We start from the raw sequence: 27,913 nt of genomic DNA, 5'->3' as shown, positions 1-27,913 counted from the left end.
ATGACTGTATCACACTCAGTTGGTCAATCTAATTACGAGTAGATTTCATCCAAGCTCTATATTTAGGACGTCATTCAAAACTGGGTAATGCTGAATAACCTTTTACCTGTATTCCTTCTAATATACATAGACATTGTCAAATATGTTGTGTCCCGGGTTTACTGTGCAGCTCTGTTGTAACGAGGCAGCATTTGTTTACTAGGTCGTGACTGATGAGGGATAAAGTAGAAGCATCCACACAGTAGACATTCATTACAGGTGCAGCAAACTTTTTCTTGGCAATTTATATGGATGTGTTGAATGCTACACCAACATTTTTTTCCCTGTCATATCCTTTCAGACAGGTTAAAAACACAAAATGACAGAAGTGCTGCTCATCCTGCAGCCAGCTAGCATTAGGGGAAAAAAACAAGGTCAGGTAGAGTGCATTAGATAAAATGTCTTATTTGTGCTAAATAAAATGAGCCAGCACGGTGTTTCCGGCACCGTGATGCCATCTCTCGCTCTCTGTGATAATTCCAGTTTAAAATACCACCCACTGTTCATTTGTGTTTCTATTTCTGGTGGTCTGCCGGCTGCAGGTGTGTTGTTAAAACTATGTCCAAAGTGGTTCTCCGCTACAGAAAATAATGAGACTAAAATGCGATGTATTAACTCTGGAAAGGTAGCTTGCTTGCATATCTGTCATTTAAATTACAGTGAGTTTAGCTACAATAGAGTGTCTTTTCTTCTAAGATGTTTCACACATACGTTGTTTCTCAGTCATCAGTTTTAAGTACTACTCTCATTAAAATATTGTACCAATCCATTCTCAATGTTCCGGTTCTGCAGCGGTACCGTACATCATCCTACTTCCAGTAGATCCAGCAGCCGCCCACTCTGAGTCCGACAACAGCTTCTGCCAGCTAGTTGCCTTCCTCCACCTACTCATGTGCATTGGCAATTGAACTACACGTTGCCAGCGATCGCAGAGGAAGTGTGGCTTACTTTTAGCAGTGTGGGAGGTGACAACTTTAAAAAATAAAAACACTCCATAATCATTAAGTCACTAAGGCAGGATAATTAATAAAAATAACCACAAATGTAATTGTGTTATTTCTTCAGAATGCCATGCCCTCGCGCCTAAAAAGGTGCTTCTACAAGTTTGTGTGACTGTTTTTAATACCTAATTTTATTTTGGTAACTTCGAGAACTCCCCAAGAATTTGAAATAAACATCTGCGGGTTTGAACAACAAACATGCAGAGAGTCAGTGTGTAAAACTTTCCGTTATTAAAACCAAGAACAAACTGAACTGTGTCAAAGCACAACAGTAGAGGTGCATAACTCCAGGTTTTATGGGGTCAGCTGTGTCCCCTGGCTCTTCCTGTTGTAGCTGATAGAGTTTACAAGACACAAATACACAATACACATGCGTGCATTCAAGGTAAAGAAACAAATGCACCGCCCACTTCAGTAAAAGAATAACTTCCAGTCACCATGTTTTGTTTTTAACAAGTGGAGTTTGAAGAATAAGCTGCAATCGACAGACAAAGTTTCAGCTGATTTCACACCAGTAGGCTAACAGGCTAACAGTAGTGGAAGAAGCATTTAGAGTATTTACTTGAAAAAAATCACTGTAAAAACACTGTAAGTGCTATACTTAAAGGGACTGTTTGTAACTTTTTAAGCGTATAAATGTACCGGGTCGGGACACATGCACGCTCGCTTATGCGCGTTCTCTAGACGTGAATGCGCGTTCACTACACACTGCAGAAGAGTTAGTTTAGCTCTGAGAATATCTAGTGAATGTACAGTGGACGTTTGGGCAGAAATAAATGCTGCAGCTCCTCCAGACCAACAGAGTTTCCCGTGTCTTGTGAAGTGACGGGGCTCTGCAGAGAGAAACGTTATTGTCTCGTTACCGACCGGGTGCCGGTGTCTTCCTGCTCTCTCCGACTGCGGGTGGAGAGAGCAGGAAGACACGCTGCGGAGCCCCGCTGCAAGCCAACACTACGATCAGATCTAAATCATGTTCATGGAGAGACCTTCGTCTGGTCAGCTAACATTACTGCCAAGCAGCTGAAATATAGAGTGATATTGTGGTTTTAGCTGACGTGTGTCGCCTCACTGTTTTGAGCGATGCTCGTTCATGTCTATTTAGAGCGAGCACAAGCGCGAGCCCGACGCTGACTTTCGTTGACTTAACGGCCACAGGTGTCGCTGTTAACAAGCATTTCTGATTCTTGCAAACAGTCCCTTTAAAATCTCATTTATGCAGTATTGTTAGCAAAATGTAGTTAAAGTGTCCGAAGTAAAAGTACTTGCAGGAAAAATGCCCCTTTGTTATATTATAATTATATTATTCAATTATCATTACTGATGTATGTATGTGTAGCCTACGCAGTAGGGCTGTCCTTGACCAAAGAAATTCTAACACAAGTTTGTTGACTAACGATTAGTTGATTTAATCGACAGATCTGTGAAACTGAGTTTCTCCACAAAGAATCACACAAAAGCACCACTTTAAATCTCGTGTTTACCAAAGATGTGCTCATGAGTTTCTTAGAAATAAGTCATTCAGACCAAAACAACTGATTAGTGGACTAATTGACTAATCGGTGTTTTCTCAAGTGATAAAGCCATGATAAAGAAAGAAAGTAAAACACTCTGCGCTGGTGACACAAAGAAACAATTGAGAACAGTAAAAGAAGAAAAGAAGCACTTTTGTCATACATTGGTTTATAAACTGGTAAAGTTCACATTCTGGTCTAATTCAGAGTTTATGACCGTTACATGAGGATCAACCATGTGTATATATACCTGTTTAAGTGCTCTTGTAGCTGACCTAAGCGCTGTTCCACCTCTCCATACGTGATCTCGCTGGCAGAGTTATCGTCCTCTCTCAGGTCCTGGAACTGTGCTGACTCATCCAGGTAGTCCGCAGGCTTCTTACAGGCCCATTTATCACAGCACAGATCTGGAGAGTGCAAACCAACACGCGTGCTTTACATCCTCACATGTGGGTCAGAACAACGTCATCACTAAACAAAAAAACCCCCCACTAAAATAGAACGTAATTAATCTCTACAGGAGAGCTACGTGTAGGTTCTCTGTTGTAATCTATCAAGCTCTTGTGCGGGGGGAATTAATGCAATGTTTTCCAGTAGCAAACTAACCCTGTTGTTATCTCTGCTGGGCACCTGTTAGTGTTCAGCTTCCTGTCCACTGATATGTGTTGAGCCTCTTTTGTGATTTTAAACACAGAGTTGTGTGATTACACTATCTGGTGCAGCAGGCTTTGGACTACCATGATGATCCGTATAGATATGAGGACCATTGTTGGATGTTGTGTGTGTCTTTTACCATGGATGGCACTTACCTTTGCCCTCATGCATGTTGTGCATCCTTCTAGCAGTAGAGATTGACAATAGCTTCAGTCTGTCACACAGTTTTTTTTGTTTTATTCACATCTACGACTGTCTGTCTTTCACTACTTGGCTTTTCAGTCTTGTCAGTGGGATGTGCTTTGCCCATAGAAAATCCTGCCAATTATATATCAGGTTATTCAGTTATTGTAGTGTATTTTAGATCTCTGAGGCAGCCTCCTTAGAGAAAGGAAAGAAGAAAAATTCCCACTTTCTGTATCCTATTTCTGTTTCATTAGAGCGAGTGAGATTGCAGATCAATATCAAGCATACTGGTTTAGTAAGAGACACTTTTCATTATTGCAAATGTATGTCTTTAAAGCTTGGCCCCTTTATACGGGTGTGAACATTGGACATCTAAGGCTCCCACTACAAACACCTCGGAAATTGCGAGAGTTGAATCACATCTTTCTTACGTGTATGCCTGCGTCATAGTCCTGTCTCTACTGTATAAAAATAGGGCAGTGGATTTGCTGTGGCTGATGTGTTCAAAACATGATCAGCTGTAAAATATGATGTTATGCATTGCAATAAAAAACTGCCTCTGTGAAGCTCGTGGTGTTTGTCTTTTATTATGTACAATAATTGGATGATGATTATATTAAACTATTGTTGTGATTCTACTTAACCATTGCATTTTACTTTTTTTTCTTCCTAATTTGGAAAATCCTGAATCAGGCTGCTTTCACACCAAATTAAGCGTTATTGCAGAAACGCCAGTCCTCCTATTTGAATGTGGTACAGTAGGGTGAGAACTGGATACAGCGTTGGAGGCGGGCTCCCGTTCATTCCTATGAGAGTTGCTCAGTGGTGCATGAAGCCAAAATGGCTCAACTGCTGATAAAAGTACTTGTCTCTTCCGAGGATCTTCTGCATCCATAGAGCAGGCGCACTAGCGTTTCCTTTAACCCCGTCTCCCAGCTCTCGGTCTGGGGCTCATTGACATGAACGGAGGAAGGAGTATAACTCTGGATTCGACTATTAGTGGATTTTTACAACTTTTAGGACCTAATGATTTAAATAAGGGCTATCCAAGTATTCATACTGGGAAGTTGATTCACCTAAAAACAAATTATCCACTGATTTACAGACGTCTCTTTCCCAATGTAAGTCTATGGGAAAAAGTATTTTTGGGCCCAATGGCATCACATGACGGACCCGGAAGTTGTAATTCCACCGTTTGGCCATTACAAAAATTTGCTTTAAAGCCTGGCGCCCTTCCTGAGGGCTTGGTTCAGGCTGCGGTGGTATAGGGACCGCAGGAGATGCTGAAAAAAAATCCAGCAGTGGCTTCCTTTTGGAGAAACGCAACCCAACGTCCCGCTGCGGTGGCACTCCAACACCGCCGCAAAACTAATTGCAGCGATACCTGATTTGGTGTAAATGCAGCCTCATAGTATTAGAAACTGCTGTGCAGTGTTTTGGTGTAAGATAAGCCTTTCAACTTATGGATCTATGGGAAGATCTCAGCCACCTCCACACATTTGCTCCAACCATTCAATAGGAGATACCATTGCAGCAACAAGGACATACTCCCGCACTGGCTTCCCATCATCGCCAATTATGTCTTTGCCTTAGACCACCCAGGAACCCCTAGCAACTCTTCTTTAAGTCAAAACATTACAGATTATGTTCACATAACACTCATCAGTAAAATATATTACCTTCAAATGATGGTCTTCTCTGTTCTATGTTGTTTCTGACGATAACGTTTGAGTCCAGGACTGGGGCACTGGGTGGAGCGAGACCCAGGGTTTCTGAACTTCTCTTTAGGCACGAGTTGGACTCCCTCTCCCTCACCAAGTCTTTAACCACTTCCTTGTTTTCCCCTGTAGAACGGCAATTAACAAGAGTCAGTGGAAGAACACGCTGTATTCCATATGGAATAGATGCTCTCAGGGAGAACAATAACAAAGTACACATTTGCAACCACAAGAGGCTGTACTGGTCATGTGCAGATTAGTTTCCACTTACCTTTAGATACATCTGGTGTGAAGGAGATCCTTCTTTTAATGTTCTTACTGCCCTCGCCCTGTAAATCACCGCCTTGGGAGCTTGAGGGCTGCAATGTGAGCATTAGAATCTATTAATTACTACATAATGCCTCTGGCCACGGCTGTCGCCAGCGTGGATGCATAAAAATCTTGCAATACAATATAAATATCATACTTTGTAAGAATAATTGTGAATGTCCATATTCATGACAATGTGAATAGCATCAATTGAACATGCAGCTCCCATAACAACAATGCAACATCATCTACCTTCGGAGACTCCTCTCTGAGGTTGAAGGTGAGCTCCAGGTTGCTGAAGAAGGAGTCGGCAAACTCCGGGTACATGTCTATCACCTCCAGCAGATCCTCTCTCTGAATGGTGCTCAGGTCACAGTAACTCAGAGCTCGCACATCAGCATTGGACTTCCCAGGCTTGGCAAATAGATGGATCATTTCTCCAAAGATGTCATTTTTACCTGGTATCAACACACACAGACACAATAAATCTTCTCAAAAGGTTCACTGGGACAGGGAAAAATGTCAGTGTGTTACCGCCAATGACTTCTACAAGTAGTTATGCGGATTATAGGGAATAATGTGTCTAGTTTTCTATCGGGATTTATCGCGCTATTCCTCAAGCTCTCACTAAAGGGCACAGACGTGTTTGTTTTTGTGGATAATAAAAATCAAACAGTCTTTCCTCTCTGTGTAGATGTTCTCCCAAGGCCTGTGCATCAGTTGTCTTTCTATCTTTGATCCATTATTTATGCAGAGGAACAACTGCTAACTCAAAGCCACTTTGATGTGGAGGGAAAGGAGGGTTTGATTGTGATTGACACACTTGTGTACTTCAAAGGAAAAAAAATTGTGTTCATAATGGTAATCGCATAATGAAGCCATTTCTTCAGCAAACTTCTAGGAAGTCATAGAGTCTATCATGAGAGTTTCCTCTGCTGAAATAAGGGTCTGGTTTAAAAGGCTGTGATGAAAAATGCCTTTGTTAGTCCAGAGGTTCACTAAATGCCAACAGTGTAAGCAGGGGTTCAGGAGATATGATATGTTGGCTGCCAGTGTTCCTTTCACAGCATGCACCGGACACCTTTCTGCCACAGAGGACAGCCTCACACAGAGCGGTGTATCTCTCCCCCACACGCAGCTCTCAGCACAAGGATTTAGTTCGTCATTAGCCTGGATGGCAGCGTATGAGACTAATTCCTCACCTGTGGAACAATGCTAGTAGCCTTGTTGGACTCGGTATCATTACAAGAGGAAAAATGCTTAAGCGCTATCGGCTGACCACCACCTTGTTAGCTGTGGTTTTCACAAACATATTGGAGCAAAATGATGCCGCTGGAGCATTATGTTTATATGAAATATAAATGGGCTGATCTATGAGATCAGTGGCTTTAACACTGTGTTTGTTAATAATGGATTTTGTGTGATGCAGCAGTTTTTGCTAAGCTTAAACCCCATTCTGTCAGGTGTAGCTTTCGAGAGCATTCGTCTCATGAATAATGGCAAATTTAATCCAGGCTTGGCCCGTAGTAGCACCTGGTTGTGGTTCACCCGTGAAGAAAAAGATGAATACTCCGTATTCTAAAAAGAGTAATGAGAATTCAGGATCACGATACAGTATTACTGAGGCAAAACAGTGTTTCACATTTAGAGCTGGCAATTGTTTCAGTCAGTTTAGTCTGCCCTTTTTTTTTTTTTATAATCCCTATTTTGCAGCTTTAACTCATTTCCCTGCACTGTCAAAAAAAGTGGCAGCTATTACACCGTGTTCTTTGAAATTGCCAAACAACCTTTCATGGAGCCACTTAATAGAAATGTCAGAGTCTCAAACCTGTCACACGAACAGCCTTATTGCCCAGAGGACAGAAATGGGGGACGGCAGGCACACCTTGCCATTCTTGTCAAAATGTGTGAACGCGATGTGGTTTAGCTGCCGCAATAACCTGAAAATTATTCACATTTGAAGGGCTCACATTACAACAGTTAATTCTTTGATGAGCACACAAGTCACGCTGAGCCTCTTTGTAAGTATTACTGTGTTAAAATAGTGGGTGTCCATTGGGAAACTGAGCTTGTGACTGCAGCATCTCAACATATTTGAGAATACCAAGCATCGTGGGCAGAGTAGGAGACTAGCTCAATCAATAATTCAATCAATCAGAACAAACTACATAATTAATACCCTTAACAAAAAGCCAAAGGTGGAAACCCACCGGTGTATTAAAGGCACAGTGTGTTTTCTAGCAATTTTCTGACATCCTGAAAAAGCCTGCTTTGCACATTTAACATGACTGTTTTGTAAGTTCTTTCTCTTTGACTATAAACAAAAAGATAAATCTTAGCATACTGATAGCACTGACAATATATTAAAGTATGCAAACTCAAAACAATAGCAGTGAGGTCAGAATAATATGACTTTGAACCACCATTTCCTTTTCCAAGATCAAACTTGACCAAAAGCAGCAGAATAAGGGTTTTTGTCTTTGTCTCAACAGGTTTGACGCTGACATTCAACACACCATCAGCTGACAGATATTCAGTACAACAGGGAGGTGACTTTTACAGTTATTCACACCTCTCAGTGATAGATGGACATTTTAAGAACAATAGAGTCTGCCAATCATGGATGGATCACTGAACGGGCCTACCGGGCACAGAGGCCCCCCTGGCCTTCACCTTCAAAATGTCACTCAAAGAGACATGTACCAACGAGGAAGAGACACAAAATGACCACAAAGAAACATAAATTGACTACAATGAGTCATTTGTAGTCCACGCAACAATACTACCGTAACGTCCGCAGGTTTAGGCTTAGTTAGATTTAGGAAAAACATCATGGTTAGGCTTAAAGGTCCCGTATCATGCTCATTTTCAGGTTCATACTTGTATTTTGTGTTTCTACTAGAACATGTTTACATGCTGTAATGTTCAAAAAAACATTTATTTTTCTCATACCGTCTACCTGAATATACCTCTATTTACCCTCTTTCTGAAACGCTCCGTTTTAGCTCAAATCTAACCGAATTGCAACAAAATTGCGTTGCTGGGCAACAGCTTGGTTCCATCATATTTACTTCCTGTCAGCTGATGTCATTCACAAACCCTGCATCCGGAATTAAACTGGGACACATTTAGAATGTTTACGTTAAACACTGAAATGGTCTATAGATTGTATATTTGTGACATCACAAAATATACAGAAATCCTGACGGCTCGTTACAGTTTCTGAATACGGGCTGTGTTTATTTATCAATGGATTGAGCGTTTTGATACTTTCACAGTATTTATAGAGCAGTTAAACCTGCTTTATAATAAAAAAGACAAGAAAATCTAATTTTTTACAATATGGGCGTCAACTAAGTAACTTAATTAGTTAATACTTAACTAAATAAGTATGGAAAACACGTCACAAACGTCACTGATGTAACTTACAAAACAAAACACCGGTCTTGAACACCATCCACCTCCCCTCCAGCCCAGCATAAGCTGTCTTTCATACATTTAATTCTACATCACTAGCTCTGAGTGTAGCACATTTACGTGGAGGAGGAGGCTACAGACTACATGGCGTACAAATGACACGCCAAAAGCAAGAACGGCGTTCTTATTGTGAGCTAAATGCCTTGCGCATCATGTCATTCATACACTTTTTTTGTGCGACTGGGCTGGTAGGAGACGTGGAGGGACCTTTTGCTTGTCTGTGCCCAGGGGCCCATTGTCTCATAATCTCCCCATACTGCCAATAAATGAATGGTACAGATGATGGACACTGGCAAAAGGTCAAACAGAAAACTATCTTGGCTCAAAGGAGATAAATAAATCCACCTATAACATATTCAGGGTTCGTAGGACATACATAACAATCTCTTAGTGTTGCCCAGTATCATACTTCACATAATCAACAAGGGATTGTATTTACCCAGGATGGCTACCACAATGTCATCTTTCAGGATCTCAATAGAGCCGCGGGACATAAAGTAGAGAGCGGTGAGCACATCACCACTGTGGACCAGAGTGTCTCCAGGAGGGGCGTGAGTGGTTTTGAAGTGCATGGCCAAGGCCCTCAGGCAGCCTTTGGAGGCTCCATCGAACGCTTTGCAGTCTTGAAGAAGACTCTGGTTGAGGTGAAGGCAGATATCTGCCTGCAGGCACTCAGGAAAACCTTTTAATACCTGTGATGCAGAGAAAATCCGTGAGTAAAATGCACACAACATTGAGTTTGATAGCCTCAAAGAGATCGTTCTGTCAAGCTAGTTGAAAGCTGCGAGCAGCAAATGTGTTAAGATGAATTTACGTTCACTAAGAGAAGTTGTAATTAGGCGTGACAACAGCAGAGAGATACGGACATAGGATGAAAACAAACGTGGTAGAGAGTCATCGACCCATTAAACACAGTCAGATTCAGATACATCACATCTTTAGTGTATCGGAAGAATAAACTAAAATGTAACAGGACACTATGATGTTTCTTAATCAAGATTATGTCAAGATGTAGCAATTTATGATTTTGTGTGATTTTCCTAGCAAATGTGGTACGTAAAAATAACTGCCACCTGGATTTATGTAACCGCCCCCTGAGCTAATCACACAATGCCTGCTCAGTTTTGGCTTTGTCTCTTTCTTTTCTTAAACAGTTTATCGCACATTAAATGATGGATGACGAGTTGATTTATGGAAATGTAAATTAGACTTTAATTAGTAAGTATGCACTTAATCTTGGGTTATTGCCTTAAATACCTCAACTTTTATTTCTTGAATTGATATCAAATTGAGAGAGTTTCTACCAAAAGCCATAAATTTACACCTGGGAATGAAAACCTTTCACTGAGACAATCTCTACTTTACGGTAGGACGATTACAATATAAACACACTTGAATATAAAAGTGATAAATAAGCAGAACATTAACACATTTGTTGGTGAGGAATATAATTTGTTAACTGCAAGGAGATGCTACTGATAAAATGATTGCAAATAAAACTTCAGATGGAATTGAAACAAGACAAAATGCCATTTTCAGTGCATGCTACTAGATCCACACTCACATACTAGGATTTCTTTGCTTTAAGATATGAAATATGCTATAATAATTAGATGAATTCACACAAATCATGCATACTGTAAGTCAGAGGTTCCCAACCTTTTTTCCTTTAAGCCTCCCCTACTTGTATACAAAAAAAGCTGAGCCACTTCCCCCGACATCATCACCCTAAAAGAAATTATAAATCCTCGAACTCGTCAGTTTCATCAACATAAATAAAGTCATGATGTCTTGAGGGACGATTACAGTTACATAATATGATCTTTTATTTTGAAATGACTTTATTAATTTCTTATAATATATTATAAAAGCATTTGAGCCAAAATAGATTTTCTGTTAATGTGGGTAAATAAATGTAATTATGGCATTGTTAGATTGCTGCTAGACCGCCTCTGTAATACAGTGGCGTGCCTCCCTTTGTGTGCGTCAAGCCAGCCGGAGAGCAAATGGATTTTTGACCGCAGTGAAAATGTTGTTTTTGAAAGGCTAAACGCCAACAAATATGGATTGAAGCAGAATATTTAGATTTTGCAACTAAGTACCAAAAAAATATATATATATATAATAATAATAATTATTATTATTAATATGTTTTATGTACAGACTTTTGTTTAAATTATCCAGTAATTGTGTTATTATGATTTTAGAAATGTAATTTTTTGACAACATCACAGCGGACAAATCCTGGCACAACTCCCTGTGATCTTTGGCGCCCCCCTAAGGGTGGCCCGGACTCCAGGTTGGGAACCACTGCTGTAAGTGATGAACATTTCTGATATTGACACTATCGGGATAATGGGGTTGTTTTATTAAACCGTGCCATGAAAATGACGAGAAATAAAAACATGTACCTCCTGCTCTTACCAATGCAGAGATGTAAATCCAGATGAAAAGCAGACAAGAGAAAGAAAACTCTTTTTAGAATCTTGCATATACAGTATTTCTACTATCATTCAATGAGATCAGTTCATTTCGTTAGGTATGCTATCAAGTTACACTAGCGGGTAGATGTTTATTTACCGTGTTCATGTCGATGCCGTTGGTGTAGGCCCAGGAGTGTTGGAAGTACTCCTCCAGCCTCTGCCTCAGCGGGTTGGGGATCTGGTGAAAGCGTATGAACTCCTTGACCCGCAACATTTGAGCATGATATCGGGCCGTACCCGAGTACAACCTCTGAATGATGGCTGAGACGTTTCCAAAAATACTGGCATACATGAGGGCTGAAATACAAACAATGATGAATAAAAGAGGTGAGTTACATTCTACAGACTGCTTTGCATCTTTATTGCCTTGGCCCACAGAGACATACTGTTAACTTGAATGAATGTGGAGTCATGGAAATGCTGCTATAAACACAGACAATCTGTCGCCTAGTCAAGCCAAATCAAGTCAAATCTTATTTATACAGCAATACCACAAATCACTAATTTGCCTCAGGGGGCTTTACAATCTGTGCAGCATACGCCACCCTCTGTTTTTAGACCCTCGATTCTGATAAAGAAAAACTCCTCCGAATAAAACCTTTAATTGGGACAAATGGAAGACACCTCAGGAAGAGCAACAGCGGAGGGATTCCTCTCCCAGGACAGACAGACATACAATAGGTAGTCTTGGATCTGATCAAACGAAGTAACGCCACTTCAAATGCTACGCAGGATAAAAGCAAAATAAAAAGAGACCAAAACATACTCACAGCCGATCAACATGACGCAGATGGAAAAGATCTTCTCTGAGTTGGTGTTTGGGGAAACATTTCCAAAGCCCACGCTGGTCAGACTGCTGAAGGTGAAGTAAAGTGCTGTGACGTACTTGTCCTTGATCGAGGGACCAGAGCCGGGGTCGCTGTAGTTGTATCTCTTCCCTATGGACACGCCCAGGTTGTCTAGCCAGCCGATCTTGTGCTCTAAGTAGGGCTTCTCCACGTTGCCGATGGCGTACCATATACAGGCTAGCCAGTGGGCGATGAGGGCGAAGATGCACATGAGCAGCATGAGGACTGCAGCGCCATACTCAGAGTAGCGGTCCAACTTCCTGGCTACACGCACCAATCGCAGGAGCCGAGCTGTCTTCAACAGGCCAATCAGAGTGGTGGTCTGAACAAAGAAGTATAGTAGGGCATTTTATTAGTAATAGCAGTAGTAGTATGAGTGTTAATATGTCAGACTAACAATACTTTTACATTTTACAGTGTAATAATACAATAACATGCCGCATGCTCTGACATGTTCTCTTTGTTAATAACAAATCTAAAGAGGTGACAAATGAGAGGCACTTCCCAAACTGAGGTAATGAGTTTCCGTAAGAGTGAAAAAAGACAAAGACTCTTTTGCGGCAACTCCCAACAGCTCTTTGGCCAAAGGCAAATGAACACAGACGTGAAGACACCAGCAGCCCTGCAGATAAATCCTCATTTATTCAACACCGAACAGGCAGTAGCACTCACTCAGTGGCACCCTGGGAGTTTGTTGCTGCTTCTGTGTCATCAAGAAAGGTTTAGGCAACACTAAGCACCATTCCCATTGGCACGGTCATTTATCTACCTGACAATTACTGACTGACCTTTGAAAATGAAGTTAATGTTTGCACACTCTCCACTTCCTAACCACTCGGTTAGTATCGCCTTATATCTTGATTTTCTTAGGACAAATGAAAAACAAAATGTATCTTACTCATTCTGTTTCTTTGCTGAAGTTAAAGTTGTTTAAATCCAGACATTATTAAAGGAATACTTTGACCTTAAAATGACCATTTGTACAGTATATCAAGTACTCACCTTTGTTTACCTTGCATGCCTCCATGGTGAACGGAGAATCCGAAAACTCCGTTCACCGTCGAGGCATGCGAAAAAAAAAAAAATGTACGTTTCAATACCCATACTACCATACTATTTAGTATGCCAAAAAATATTTCGTATGTCCAAATGCATAGTATGTCAAATGCAGTTTTGCAGTATGCAAGCCAGCATGCTTTCTGGCTATTCTGACCCACAATCCTCTGCGCAGCGAATATATGAGCAAGAGGGTCAAAGTTCAAGCCACAATGTTATGACGAAGTAGTATGTCCCAATTGTATGCATACTGCATGCAACAGTATACATGTGTAAGGGCAGTTGCAGTACGTACTAAAAGTAAAAAGAGAAAGTATGCGATTTGGAACGTAGTTTTCTTCAAGAATTCAAGGTAACACATGGTGAGTAATTGATATACAAATGGTCATTTTGTGGCTGAAGTATTCCTTTAAGCATTGCCATTCAATATTGTGCACAGAACAGCCACACTACTGGGTTCATTTTGGAGAGACTAACAGCTCCACAACGGTTTCTAATTGGGTTTACAGTATACAAAGTCAGTTATTTAGGGATTCAAAATCTCACAGTCGTCACACTGTCTTTAAATGTTCTTTCAAAAATGTGCCACCAACCATTCTTTTTGTTCTGCTTTATTGACCCTTAATCTCTTGGTTACTTACAATGGTGCCACGAGCAGGAATTTGAGCAAAGCAGAGCCAATAAATCCTGATACAAAGCATGATTTGCAACCTTTGTTTTCAGTATAACATATGGCGTATCTGACTACACTGTGAGCTTTCTGCTTTTGAAAAGAGATTCATTATGTTTTTTGAGGGCCTAAATTATTGCCCATTGCACTGCTGTATGTTCAAGCCAAATTCTGGGACAATCTCCCCTGTTTCAAGTTAAGCATTTGTATTTGACATTAGAGGTTTATGCTTTTGTGTTTGACATTAGAGGTTTATGTTTGGGTCCAATCTTGTACTTGTAATCAAATTGACATTATTATCATTCAACTAGGACCACAAACTTTGCCAAGTGGTTTGAATCGTCGGAATTGGCTGTCCCCCAAAAAACAATTATGTTATGCACTTTACAGTTATGTATGAATCTAATTTACTTAATGAGAGGTTTCTATAGTTCTGTCCTCTAGTGGCTATTTTCAGAAAACTGTCTCCCTTAACGACTTCTTATTGCTTTGAGTCCAGCACAACTTTAATGAGCTGGCCGCCTGAATGGTTTTGAACATTATGTGAAATGTAAGAATTGACCAGAATTCTTTGCTAATGTTACTGTGAACTTTATTTTGGCTAAAGTTTGGTTTGCTGACGCTAACAACAGGCTAAGCTCAGTCACCACATTGTAAGAACAATTACTGCAACATGTATAATTTCTAAAATTCAAATATAATTGGTACTCCTAACTCTTGTTTTTAATGGACGACTTGTTCTATGTCTCAGGACATTTTATTCTGATTTCTTAGGTGGTTCCTGTACAACAAAAAGGTCTTAGGTTTGAGTCCACTGTTTGACTGGAGCCTTTCTGTGTAGGATTTGCATATTGAAAAGATGCCTGTCAGTGTAAATCTGAATTTAAAGGAGAAAACTACCATAAATTTGAGGTGTATGTACATACATAATTGCTGAGTTTGGTAGGAAAATCAGCATTTTGTCTGCTCAACTGATCCTAATATAGGCTAGTTTCCCTGCTGCATTTACAAATAACACTCATCTAACACCAGAAAAAAAAAAACTAATTAAAAAACCATGAAATATTAAAAACAAAATATTAAACGTGGCCTTTAAAATCCCACATCGGTTAAACCTAGAGGCACACTCTATAAAAGTTCAATTAAGTCTTAAATGTACCTGAACAAGCAATTCCATACTGTAACACAGCTGCACAGCACTACAACCCCCCCCCCCCCCACACACCCTCCTCCCTGTTCCTCTCTAATGGGAACAACATTTAGGGGGTTCAAATTGGGACAAAGCACTCAACTTCTTTCCCACCGCATTCACAGTGACACAGCTTGATAATAAATAGTTTGTTTTTCTATTTCTATTATAATTATTATTATTAAAAAAACACTACATGGTGCCAATTTTGCATAATTTCCTCTCACAGTATGTTCAATCTTGTGGCAAGACTAAGATGTTTTGAAAGCAACGAGACATTGATTGAAATCTATTTCACATATTCTCTGCTCCAATTAAAAGGTTTACTTAAGCGCTTGTAGGTTAAAACCGTCTTGTTAAGCTGCTAAACTAAATGAGCCTTGTGAAAACCATCTGCCACTGTTTCAGTTGTTTTGTTTTCTGAATGAGAAGGCAGTCGAGCGGGACGTTGCATGTCCAGTCTGAAAATTATAAACACTGAGCTGGTGGGCTATAAATGCAAGCAATGCATTGGCATGTTATCACAGTATATGACATACTATTTATTATAATGTCACATAGTTTGCATTGAGGTAAAAGATAATGTTTTACTTGCAACTTATTGAGCAATTTTGCCAGGACTGTTTTGTGATTTGTCTTGTGAGATAAACAAACGTCCTTTTTCCTTTTGGTTTGTTGTCATTCACTGAACTGACTCAGCAGCAGCAGCAGCAGAAGCAGAAGCAGCAGCAGCAGTGGCGGAAAAGATGATTATGGTTTATAATCAGGAGCTTTTCTGGTGTAATGGAGTGCCTACAAAGCACGATAAAGCACTGAAGTGGATCCAGAGCCTGAGGGGACATATCCTACCAACAAACAAGCCAGCAGGCCTGGCAGCCAGCCTACCAATGGCCGTCTCACATCTGCATGTAAGCTGTGCACACAGCCCTGTTGGCCTGCTCCTCACATAAATGCATCATTGATTGCCATTTGGTAAGCCATTAATCCGTGTAAATGGATTCTAGAATGAGGACCATTCAAAAAAAAAAAAAGAAAAGAAAAAAAAGAGAAAAAAAGTATGAAAAAACATGCAATTTAAAGTAATCCTCTCAGAGCCGAGACAGAAAGATTCAGGCTTTAATAGTGGCCCAGAGGTACAAGTCTGGACTTAGTGAATGGATAACAGTGCAAGCATGGCCGGGTTTATGTGAAGCAAAGCTCCCTGGGAGTAAAAAAAAAAACAGGTAGAAAATATATGCATTAGAGATAACATACCTCATCTGATCCTGAGCCAAAGATAAGAAGGTCAAAGGGGATTGCCGCCACCATGTCTATAAGGAACCAGCCTTTAAAGTAATGGATTGCTATCTTGGCCGGATCGCTGACCACCTCCTCGTTCAGGTTTACGTAAGTGGTCCTGAAGTTTATGAGGATGTCGATGATGAACATGATGTCCACCATTAAATCCACCACGTTAAGAGGGCTGCAGGAGTATCCGCATTCGCGCCTCTTCGACTCCTCGTTGTCATTGAGAAGAAAAGCAGCGGAGTAGGGAGTGAGGATCGCTGTGTAGATGACCAGCAGCAGGATCAGCCAGTCCCACATGGCTTTGAAGGGGCTGTAGTGGAGGATGGTGAACTTGTCAATGCGGGCCGTCTGGAGTTTATACTCGGGCAGCACATCAGCGCCGAGTGACAGGACCTGGAGGAGTGGTAAGAGATGGTCAGGATTGATCTTAATTTATAAATGTCACTTCATTTTAACGTGGATCAACAGCTTAGTGGAATAGGATCAGTGAAAACTTTAATTTCTGTCACCTGTCTAAATTGATGCGGGTAGTGCTTCTCTTTGTTGATCCTCCTTCTGACAATTTGATCAAAGACACCTTTAAGTATTTAATTCTCATGATAATTACTTCTGAAGCCCACCAGGTAATTCAACCAGCTCACAGACTTCAAGGACTGATTTGACAGCAACTGTGACACACGAAGTGCTCTGCAGTCAAACAGTATTAGATAAAGGCAGCCTGCACTCTACTATGACAAGTAGACTGCCTCTGTCCCAGCACCATGAATAATGTGACTACCGCTGACTTGTTTCACATTTGCAAGAGTTCCACATCTGTACTCTTGGTAAAAAGCGCTTTACTGTACAGACCATAAAGCTGTATACATTGTGCCGATAGATATTTGTATAGATATATTTTGGTAAACAAACATCTGTTTTAATTTCCCCATATGAATGATCCCTGACTGGATGATAAATTATTCAGTGTGCCTGGGAAGGCCAAGCCGTCCCTGTTTTTGCCTTAATAAGCAGTGGCAGACAAAGAGAGAGGGCAGAAAATAGTGCAGGAGTGAGGATGAGGGCGGCGGGTCCTCTCTATTCATTCAAGCACATTCCCCTATCTTCAACACATGAATTATAGATTTCCCCATGCTAGCAGTCAGGAAGTAGATGCAGTGTTTGCATCTCAGCGGTGACTCCAAACTAAAGTCAGCAGGGAGGTTGAGCGTTTAACCGTCATCCTACCGACATTTTTAATATACAAGTAAGAAACAACAACTGCCATAGATAAATGTTCACTTATTTCCTCTCAAAACATTATTCGTTATGTAATCAATGTCATCTGAAGAAAAAAATATATAATTTTAGGAAAATTAGAGTTAATTTGCATATTGTGTAAAACGAAAATAGACCGAGCACATGAGGAAATCTGTGTCTGTCTCCTTCACAATGACTGACAGCGCCTACGCCTCCTGAAAGTGTGTGATAATTTAAATTATGAAATCACACCTATATTTATACAAACAGCACACCAAAGAAGCATAACACCCACAAACAATTCACAATTTGATAAAGTACATAAAAACAGTAATACAAAAGCCATACTTCTAAATATCAAACATCTGTTATTTTTTAAACATGATGTCATATTCATCATGACATATATAAAAAATATTTCACTGTTTGACAACACTTTGACCCGACAAAGATCCAAGTAGGATCGAAACGTAGTCGATAACAATATTGTGGAATGGAGTAGTGTGCAGGTGCTACCTTTTTCTTTACTGACGCTGTTCTGATAGCCTTGCACCTACGTGATATGCGTATCATTACTCTTCTTCATTCTTTAAACTATGACTCATGGCAAACATGAACTTAATAAATAGTTCCATCCGTCAAAACTGCATAGGCAGAATTGGGTGATTTTGACTGGACCCCAATTCATTGGTATTTTTAAAAAGCACTAATTAAAACAGAAACCAAGCAATAATATGAAGTCATTGGGAACAAATTGATTCACAAAGTCATAAAAATTGGAATGATAGAATAAAGCACCTGTGAGATATGACAAAAAGTAAACCTCTGGGGTCTGCGGGGACCACAGTCGGTGGGATTGACGTTACAGTAATCACGATGATGGTTTGTCTTCATTGATGAATGAGTAAGCTCTGTTGAAAGATGTTTAAATATACGGTTTCTCTCTTGTGCTTGGTTCTTGCTTACATTGCCTGGATGTACTCGCAGTATTGGTTTTCTGTTGTAGTGTGACCTAGACTCAGTTTTCATGGCTATTTATACCTGTCAAAATTATTTGTCAGAATGATTCAAGCTACCCCAGAAATATAGGCCTATGTATTTTGGCTTTCTTTTGAATGTAATCAGAAGAAACATAGGCATTCATTAATCAAAATTGCGACGGGTGCCTGCGCTCTTAGCTGTCCTTGGCAAGCTGGCATCAGCTGTGCTGCTGGTCTTGTCAGCGGGGAATTGTGCCACCAGATAGCCCCCGTTTCAGCCATATGACAGGAAGTGTTGGTCCTGCTGCACTGTCCTTGAGCAAGAGACTGAATCTCTGCTGAATCCCTGCAGAAGGCTTGCAAGTAAAAAGATGAATTTCTTTTATGAGGGATCAGTGGAATGTCCTTTCTGAAACTACTAATCTTAGCTGATGTGTGAATTTTCCTCAATATTATCCCCTCTTTCTCTGCAATTAGGAATGCCCAATTACCCTTCACTCTCGTCCGTAATGTCCCTCCTCCACTGTCGACCTGGGTAGGCAGCAGACACTCATGTGTTACCTCGGTGAACCATGGGATCACCAGCTGCTTTTTTTCACCGGCCATCACAAAAGGATATTATTTCAGTGGCCTGCGATCGATATGAGATGATATCATATGCCCATTTAACACAATCAGTTACATTTATATCAACTCACTAAAAGCAACTAAAATCTGATTTGACAAATTTATTACCGGGCACTTCCAGACATTAAAATGAAAAATGAAATTTAAATGAAAAAAATATATTCTTTTTAATAAAAAGAATAAAAATAAACTCCTGTTGTTCACTATAAAGTGCCACAATTCTCATGTTTAAGTGCAAATGTTTCTTTTATCAGTTAAGACTTATAAAGGCATATCTTAAAGATATGTATATGTATTAATGTTTTCACTTTACATCAATATATTGGATCGTTGAGCATTAAATCTATATATCGATCCAAATTTATGTATCGTTACACCCCTATACCTGCCAGCAAGAAATTTCACCGGCAAGTTCTAACATGTGTTGTGTATCAGGGTACACACTATACTACAGTAGGAGTCAGTGCAGTGACAAAGACATAATCACTTTGCCAGCTTCCGACCTAGAAACACCGTGTTCTTTGAAATACAGAACCAGGGATTATTGAGAGTTGAACCCCAGGTGTTATGATGGTGGCTGGAAATGTTGCCTATTGTTCAGTAGATAGTGCAATATCAAACAAAGTGGAACATCATGACTCACCTGTGTGACTTTTTCTGTGACGTTGTGAGTTCTGTCTTTGACCTTCGGTGCTATGATGGTTGTCTCGGATGTTGGCGGAGAGTGCGTCTTCTTATCAGTCGCCTCAGAGAAGTTGAGTGCAATCAGGGGGATCTTGTGGATGGTGCTATACTTGTTGATGTTAGAATCAGAGTTAGAGCCAAGCAGGCTGGACTTCACGTGATTAAAAGGGCCTGGTGGTTTAGAACAAATCACAAGCCACATAAGTACCCTTGGTAAACTTATTCTGTACACAATATTTCAAATTTATACACTCATAGGATTTGGCATTTTTCAGTAACAACCCAAATTGTTACAATCTGATACAACCTGATTAGTGTTGTCACGATACTGGAATTTATAACTTTGATACAATATCTTCAAAAATATTGATATTTGATACCCTTTTTTTTTGATACCACGGGGAAAAAATTACACAATTGAGGGCATAAAATTTTAGATTTTTAATAAAAGATAAATAGCATTGTGTGTGTCAACTCGCTGTCGGAGAGAGCAGAGAGCAGAAAGCTCAGCTGGTACCCGTGTATCGATAAATCAAAAAAGGAGTATTGAAACCGTTCAAATATTCAGTATCGATGCTTTGATATTTTTGACAACACTAAACCCGATATCCCGCCTGTCCATCAGAGGATAGCGTGTCAGTGTCACGTTTTGCCTCGCCGTATTGTGAACATTACACACGTGTATGAAGGTGCAATAACAACAGGGGGCAACAAAACCACTCAATTAGGTTTAGGAAAAACGTCATGGATGGCCTTAAAATAAGTACATAAACTAATTAAAATACGTACGGAAACAACATCCTTCCTGGTTGGAAGTCTGTGTTTGTGTTAGTTGGACCCGTCCACCTCATTCTCACTTTTTATTCTAAATCAGTAGCTCTGAACGTAGCATATTTACGTGGATGTATTTACATTACAGTCAGTACAGACTACCTGGCGTTCAAATGACAAGCCTAAAGCACGAATGGCGTTCTTATCATCATTATGTCACCCTATTACTGTATCAGCCTATTACTGTAGATGCATGGATGTAGCCAGCTGTACAGTAGCAGCCTACCATACTTACATAGTACCATTGACTAATGTATTCTGGCATCAGTGGATCATGGAGGAGTTACAGGGAATGTTTAGCTACTTCCTCTACAGCTCAACTAGCTTATGTAAGAATAAGGTCGGTACCGAGAACTGTACTTGGCTGTGAATTAAATCCAATTAAATATTTAAAGAGCGACTGGTGTTTCATTTATAGGCATAAGCTCTTAAATTTCACATATTCCTAAAAGCAAAGTTTTGTCAGACTGTGTTTCTGTTTTCATCACAGGTTACGCATGCATCAACGCACGTGTGTTAACAACATTATGATGGACTGGAGAAAATACATCTCTGGCTAAAATTGTTTTATATGAAGTTTGTGGCAACAGTCGTTGGGTACAGAATAAGTGTTTCTGTAACATAAAACGATGGCCAGCTATGAAATTGTTTAAGATTTTCCCACAGATGCTTAACGGCTTGCATAGCCGATATTAGCTCGTCAGCAGAGATACTACGATATCGCATAATACAAGCATACATTAATGCAGCTTAATCAAGCAATGCTTTGATTAGCACATGATGAGGGCAGATACGAGGCTTATATGATTACATTATATGATTTTAAAGACCGCTGATGTGACAAAATCACTACGTTGGTCTAAGTAAACAATCATTTCTCATAATTAAGTGCACTCAGCCCACTCAACCTATCCACCAAAAGTGGATCTGTGAGAGAGAGAGCTTGATTGCCTTGCTTGAAAGTCATGCTCCAAAACAGCACTGAGCAATGAAGTCATGGGCAGAAATAAATGATTACCTCTGACATTGTCTAAAGGCAGCATTTTGTGGACAGAGCAAAGAAAGAAGAAACATTTTAAAACACGTTTAAGTAAAAAAAGATGAGAGCAAAGATAAGTAAAGTTAATAAAACTAAAATTGTGTCTCTTAAATATAACTTTTGAAGACTAAATCTGTAATCGGTGTACATTGCCTTGCTGACAAAAGTGTCATATGGTTGAGTTAACATTGGTCTGCATTCTAATGCAAACTCAATCATAATGTGATGTTCTGGGCCAGTGGGGCGCTGCACACTAATCGCAGATTGGAGCTGTAAGCTTTACTTGCATACTGTAGTACATACCGTCACTGGTATGACGATCCCCGAATATGCTTTTGGAATTGGAGCTGTAGGCCTCAATTTCATGGACGGATGAGGCCCGTCTCATGCTGTTGATGCTGCCTCTGGGGAAGGTGTTCGACAAGGTGTTGGAGGACTGGTGCGGCTCTGTCCGGTACAGCTTCTCCCAGAGGAGTTTGGGGGATGAATGGTCAAGTGGCTCCGGGCCGACGCTCGCCTGGGAAGAGTGGTGGCTTGAGCCTATGAGGCCATGCGTGTCATTGGTCTCAATGGGACTGCAAATGCTCTTGGTGGGCGAGGGGAAGCTCTGCAGGGCCACTAAGCCCTCGTTCTCTTTGGGCGGGTCCACCATCACAGCATCTGGGTCCTCTTGCGGAAGAGATTGCTTGGTGTTCATTAGGCTCAAAGCGGCCTGGCGGAAGCGGAAGAATCTACTCCTTCCTAAAAAATGAGAAGAAATGATGAGAAAGCTTGTGTTTTTGGAGTCAGTTAGTGTCAAAGTCATTTTTTTTAATAATGAAACATGAAAGTCATGATTGGATAAGAGGTTTAGTCTGCCAAAAAACACATACGGTAAAATGGAAACTGATAAAATACTCAAATCACAGACCCATTTTCAGTAATTGCAAAGGTCACGGCAGTAGAACCAGAGGAGAATCACACTCCTTTTCCTGACTATGTGATCATCTATTATTATTATATCATTTATACATTATGCTTAAAGTTTTTTTGGTATGACGGCTTCTCCGTTCAGCGACAACAGTAATACAAAAAAAAGTAAGGATGAGTAACAAGGAGGCCCAACGTTGAGAACGGGAACTGAAACATGTCCGCTCATAAATAATGTAATGAACAAAAAAAACCTCTGGTTTTCTCAAGTGTGCAGGTCTCCATGAACGTCTTTCAAATTAATGTTTTATAAGATACTGTATTTGTCCCCAGACAATGAGGGGATAGAATTTATGTAATTTCTGAAAATGAAGCTTCACATCTTTTAATTAACAAATCAATGTTTAGCAGAAGATTAAATGCTCCAGTATTAGAAGATCAGTGCACTAAACTTTAAAATGAAGACAAATCAAAAGTGCTTAGGTTTTGCCATATTGCAACACATCTCCTTTCAGTGCCCATGAGCATTGGACAGAGCATATTGCACAATCGATTTATTATGCCTCATTAATTTGAGACAGGAACCCAATTTTTGCGCGGAAGCCACATTTTCAGGAGGGACACCATAGCAAATGTTAATGACGTCGTGGGACAGAGTGAAAGTTTTGGCTCATTAACAATAGAAAGAGGGTGAAAGTGAACCCTGGCTCGCTCGTGAGGCACCCATCCCTCAGCAGCCTCCTTACATAACGTCACTGCCATCTGTTTCCATTCCCTGGCCAAATGTACTGATGTTACCACTATAGCAGCTTACAATAGAGCCATGACACTCAACAAGTTTCCTGGAGAGGAACCTAATGACATCCTGAGCTGGCAGGAGATACGGACAACCTTCCTGTCTCTTCTCCGCAGGGAGACTGTCATCAATGATCTTGATTGTTGCTGTTTATATAATACCTATATAACACAGTTTAGTATGGAAAAGTCTAGCTCTATCAACCCCCATAAGATGCAGTTTGTTGTTGGAGTGGCTTCGAAAAATATCCTTGTTATGCAACGTAAATCATTATAGTACCTATTCTATAATTACATCATCACCAGCACACATTCAGTGTGTACATCATATATATATTTTAATACTATAAAAACTTGTTGTAACCATATTTTACTTTTATATTTCACATTTTCAGTTGGAATACAATTTAAAATTGTAAAGTGTCATAATCCTTTTTAATGACATTTAATGGAGAACGACTAAGGCGGCACACTAGCGGCGTGGCTCTAGAAATGGCAATGGCAATCTGTTGGTGTATCAGTTGGTAGGTGCAGACTAAGATAACCAACAACTCTTGAAAGAATCGTCTTTAAAATTTATACTTGCACTGACTTTGGTGGTCCCCTGACTTTTCCTCTAGTGCCACCATGAAGTTGACATTTGTGTTTTTGAGTGAAATTTGTCAACAATGACCAACAAAACGGACATTCCCAAAAGCCTCAGCAGTACTTGGTGTTTACTACTAACAAGCAATTTTAGCATGCTAAAACGCAAAGTGAGTAAACATGCATTATGCATATCCAGCCTGTTCTCATTATTCCCAGGGAGTAAAATACAGAGCTCGGTCATGCCACTTTGCGTGTGATACCAATGCACAACCCTATTGCACATGTATGAGATGCACCGAATGTTCAAGTAACTACGATGTAAACCAATCCGCGGCAATATCAGAGAAAGTGCTCCGAGAGTGTGTTGACATAGTTCAAAGAGCGAAAAGACACATATAGGGCGGGTGGGAGGGGAGGGGTGGTGGATGGGTCACACAAACACAGGGCTTTCATCCAGAAGACTGTGCTGCTGTTCATGTCCCGTGCCTTAAGCCTTAAGCTTCACTTTCACTTTACAATCAGCTGTTCGTTTGTGTCTCGTATTCATGTTACGTTTCATTTTAACTTTACAAACATAGTAATTTTAAGACCAACTGCAATGTTTTTTCCTAAACCTGTTTTTTTTTTGCCTAAACCTAAGCAAGAATTTGAATTCATAACGTTAAGCACGTGTTTATTGCGACCGAAAAGTGACAACTCATTCAGGAGGCTTCTCCAGTTCTATTGATTCTTGTGGCGTCCAAGGATTGTAAATGTCTTCGCACCTTGACGTTGCATGAGAGTGTGTAAGGTCACATGACAGTCATGTGAGAATGATCAGAGTTACATGTATCAACGAGTATAGCAGCCTGGGGAAGGAATATAAAGATGGCATTGTACATTGCTGATAACTGGTGACGCAGCTCATATTCCTCTGTTCAGGAGTGGTAGTTGCATTCTTACATAGAAGGCTTTTTCCTCTTAATTCAAACCCTTTGTCTTCTCAGTCCAAAATATTCACATTAGTGTCCTCAAAGGAGTGTCCCTTATTGTTTTTTTTATATGTAGCCTGCTGAGACTTGTATTTGGTATGGCCATTAGAGTGGACAGGTATCTGCTTTGGTGTGGTGCTGGGTTTGAAAAGCACCGAGATACTGTGTTAATTGGACACTCCATCTTCTACTGTATGTATAGAATAACTGCCCAGCTTTTCCCCTTTGTGTGTTGCTCTGGAGTTTTCACTAGATCTTGCTGCTAGTTTGAGAAAGGCCTTTTAAAGCTCTCCTAAAAAAAGCTTATCAGCAGCTCACAGTGCTGTCCCGACATCTCCTCTGAGGTGGTTTCAAACCAATTCACACCTGAGTTCATGGGACTGTGATGACTCACACATAACTGCCATGTGATCTTAACAACTCACATGTGGCATTAATGACACCTCATGTGACTTTAGAGTGTGAATCATCCAAAGAGGAGCTCCCCTCTAGTGAGTGGACTGATTAAATCCCTTGGTTCAGTGATGAAATGTCTTCAGGAATAAAACAGCAACTCCAGTGTAAAGGGGAAACATATCCTTATACAACGGTTCTTATGATAATTTAAACAGTTAATCCTAATTTCTCTTACGGTATCCCACAAATGTCCGGTCTGGTGTTTTTTGACCAACCCATCCACCCTGACCTCCTGTGGATTACATATGAATTGATTTTTTGTGATATATTCAAATTACAGTCCATTACTTTTCACAAGTATAGCTATGAATGGTGTACGAGAACAGCCTGAAAGAGGCGAGGATGAGAATAAGCATCTCCAAATCCATTGTACTCTGCTGGAAAACAGTGGATTGTGCGCTTTGAGCATGTTGGCTGCTTCTAGTGAAGGAGCTGAAGTATCTCAAGGTCTTATTCGCAAGTCAAGGAAAGATTGAGCGTAAGATTAACAAGACGATCGATGCAACATTAGCAGTGACATGGTCTTTTGTGGTGAAAAAGCGGAGCTTAGCCTGAAGACGAAGTTCATGATTTACCAGTTGATTGATGTTTCAGCCCTCAGCTATGCATGAGCTGTGGGAAGTATTCAAGAAAACCAAACCAGCCAACATGACTTTGCTTCACAGGGTGTCTCTTCTCACCGTTAAGGACAGGATGAGGAGCTTGGACATCTGGAAAAAGCTAGGAGTGGACCTTTATATTGAATGAAACTGGCCTCTATTTTGAAAGTTCATAGATTCTAATGTTGTTGATTGAACAGTAGAACGAAGTCTCTGTGAACCGAACACTATATCTCTCTGCAGAGTAATTTGTAAGTATTGTCTCTGGTTTTGGGCCTTTAAGGCATGTTGAAGTTGCTGAATGGTGTGTTCTAGATGGCAGCTCAGGGAAAGAGGGATTACTCTTTTCCAGGCTCAATATTGTGCTAGTTGACACCTGCGGGCTTATTGCCTGCTGTCAACAGCAGATCATAATTAGCTCCCCAATGTCCAAAAATCATTTCTCATAGGCTGCTTCTCCGAAATGTATGTGGGAATGTTCTCCTCATCATTTCAGATAAAATGCTGAAAAGCAGTGACGTGTCAAAGTTCTTCCTCTGCCGATTGAAACAGTCCTGTCATTGTGCTATAAAGGTCTGACAACCAACCAAGGAATTTCATTCGACAGTGACAATTTTTAGCATCTAGTTATGGCCTAAATGCTGTTGAATACCAGCCCTGTCGCACCGAATGGAGTATGAATGACACGGTAATGCAAATTGTAAATCATTTTGCGTGCAATAACAACGCCTTTGTTGCTTAAGGCATGTTATTTGTACGCCATGTAGTCTGTGCTGAGTGCAATGCAAACGTATCTACGTCAATATGCTACACTCAGAGCTAGTGATTTTAGCCATTTATATCTACAAAGGGAGTTGGTCCCTCTTCACGGAGCCAGCCACCATGTTTGTACAGTAGACCAGAACGAACAAACCAAACACTTAACTTTTCCTGCTTGGGCTGTTACTGGCTCCGGAGTTAAACCCCGTCGCTCCACTCAGCCGCTGGTAAACAATACATGGGAAACCTCTGTTGTGTCTTGAGGAGCTGCAGCTTTTATTTCTGCACAAACTGCAACTTCTACTGTACATTCACTTGACATTCTCAAAGCTAAACTAACTCTGTCTTCTGCTCCACTGCACACATTCGCTGCCACTCTCTCTCTCTCTTGCTTCACCACTCATTTCCCACGTACACACACATACTCCAAATTTTTATTCTCCAAATGACCTATGCTATTCTCTTGAATACTACCGACAGCTCGTCACCCATCATAGTTCCTCTACATGCTTGGCACACGGGGGAGGTTGCAATCTGCAACATAACCACTAGATATAGCTAAATCATACACACTGTTCCTTTAAGCCTGTGGCGTATAAATGACATGCAAAGAGCCTAAAATGCGTAATCATAACACGCGGAAATGTTGTGCTATTTATACACCTTCCCATGAGATCGGGTTGCTGAAGAAATACTGAAAATAGTGTGCAAATAAAAAAGACAATACAGTATGTACACGTAATATAGTCCGATAGCATGCGGCTTCATGACAAAATGATTAGCATCAGTCTTTAAAGTCAAACCCAGTATGGCGTAAAATTACACTTTTATGCCCCAGTGTTATATAAGGGCTGCTCAAAGACAAAGACAATAGTAAGGTCATACTTTAAGTGTGATGTGTGCATGTAGTCAAGACTCTTCCCAATCAAAAGTCACATCATATGTTTATCTGCCCCATCTACCCACAGGTCCCCTTGCTGTAGCGCGGTCACAAGCAATCAACTCTGATTA

At 40.5% G+C, this 27,913-nt stretch overlaps 1 protein-coding gene across 1 annotated transcript in view; it reads right to left on the bottom strand.

The window, feature by feature from the left end:
• Positions 1-27,913, bottom strand: part of kcnh7 (potassium voltage-gated channel subfamily H member 7) — a 61,789-nt gene that overhangs the window by 2,946 nt on the left and 30,930 nt on the right. Inside the window, exons 8-17 of the mRNA XM_074659391.1 lie at positions 22,129-22,566; positions 19,915-20,126; positions 16,396-16,821; positions 12,149-12,548; positions 11,476-11,675; positions 9,335-9,587; positions 5,671-5,876; positions 5,381-5,468; positions 5,071-5,235; positions 2,802-2,958 (exon numbers count right to left, since the gene is read on the bottom strand). Coding sequence (XP_074515492.1) covers positions 2,802-2,958; positions 5,071-5,235; positions 5,381-5,468; positions 5,671-5,876; positions 9,335-9,587; positions 11,476-11,675; positions 12,149-12,548; positions 16,396-16,821; positions 19,915-20,126; positions 22,129-22,566 — 2,545 coding nt within the window. The remainder of the gene's footprint in view (positions 1-2,801; positions 2,959-5,070; positions 5,236-5,380; positions 5,469-5,670; positions 5,877-9,334; positions 9,588-11,475; positions 11,676-12,148; positions 12,549-16,395; positions 16,822-19,914; positions 20,127-22,128; positions 22,567-27,913) is intronic.

Source organism: Sebastes fasciatus, chromosome 14 (assembly GCF_043250625.1).
Source record: "Sebastes fasciatus isolate fSebFas1 chromosome 14, fSebFas1.pri, whole genome shotgun sequence".
Classification (NCBI taxonomy): Eukaryota; Metazoa; Chordata; class Actinopteri; order Perciformes; family Sebastidae; genus Sebastes; species Sebastes fasciatus.
Note: the sequence above shows the minus strand (reverse complement) of the source record. Positions and strands in the feature narration are given on the sequence as shown.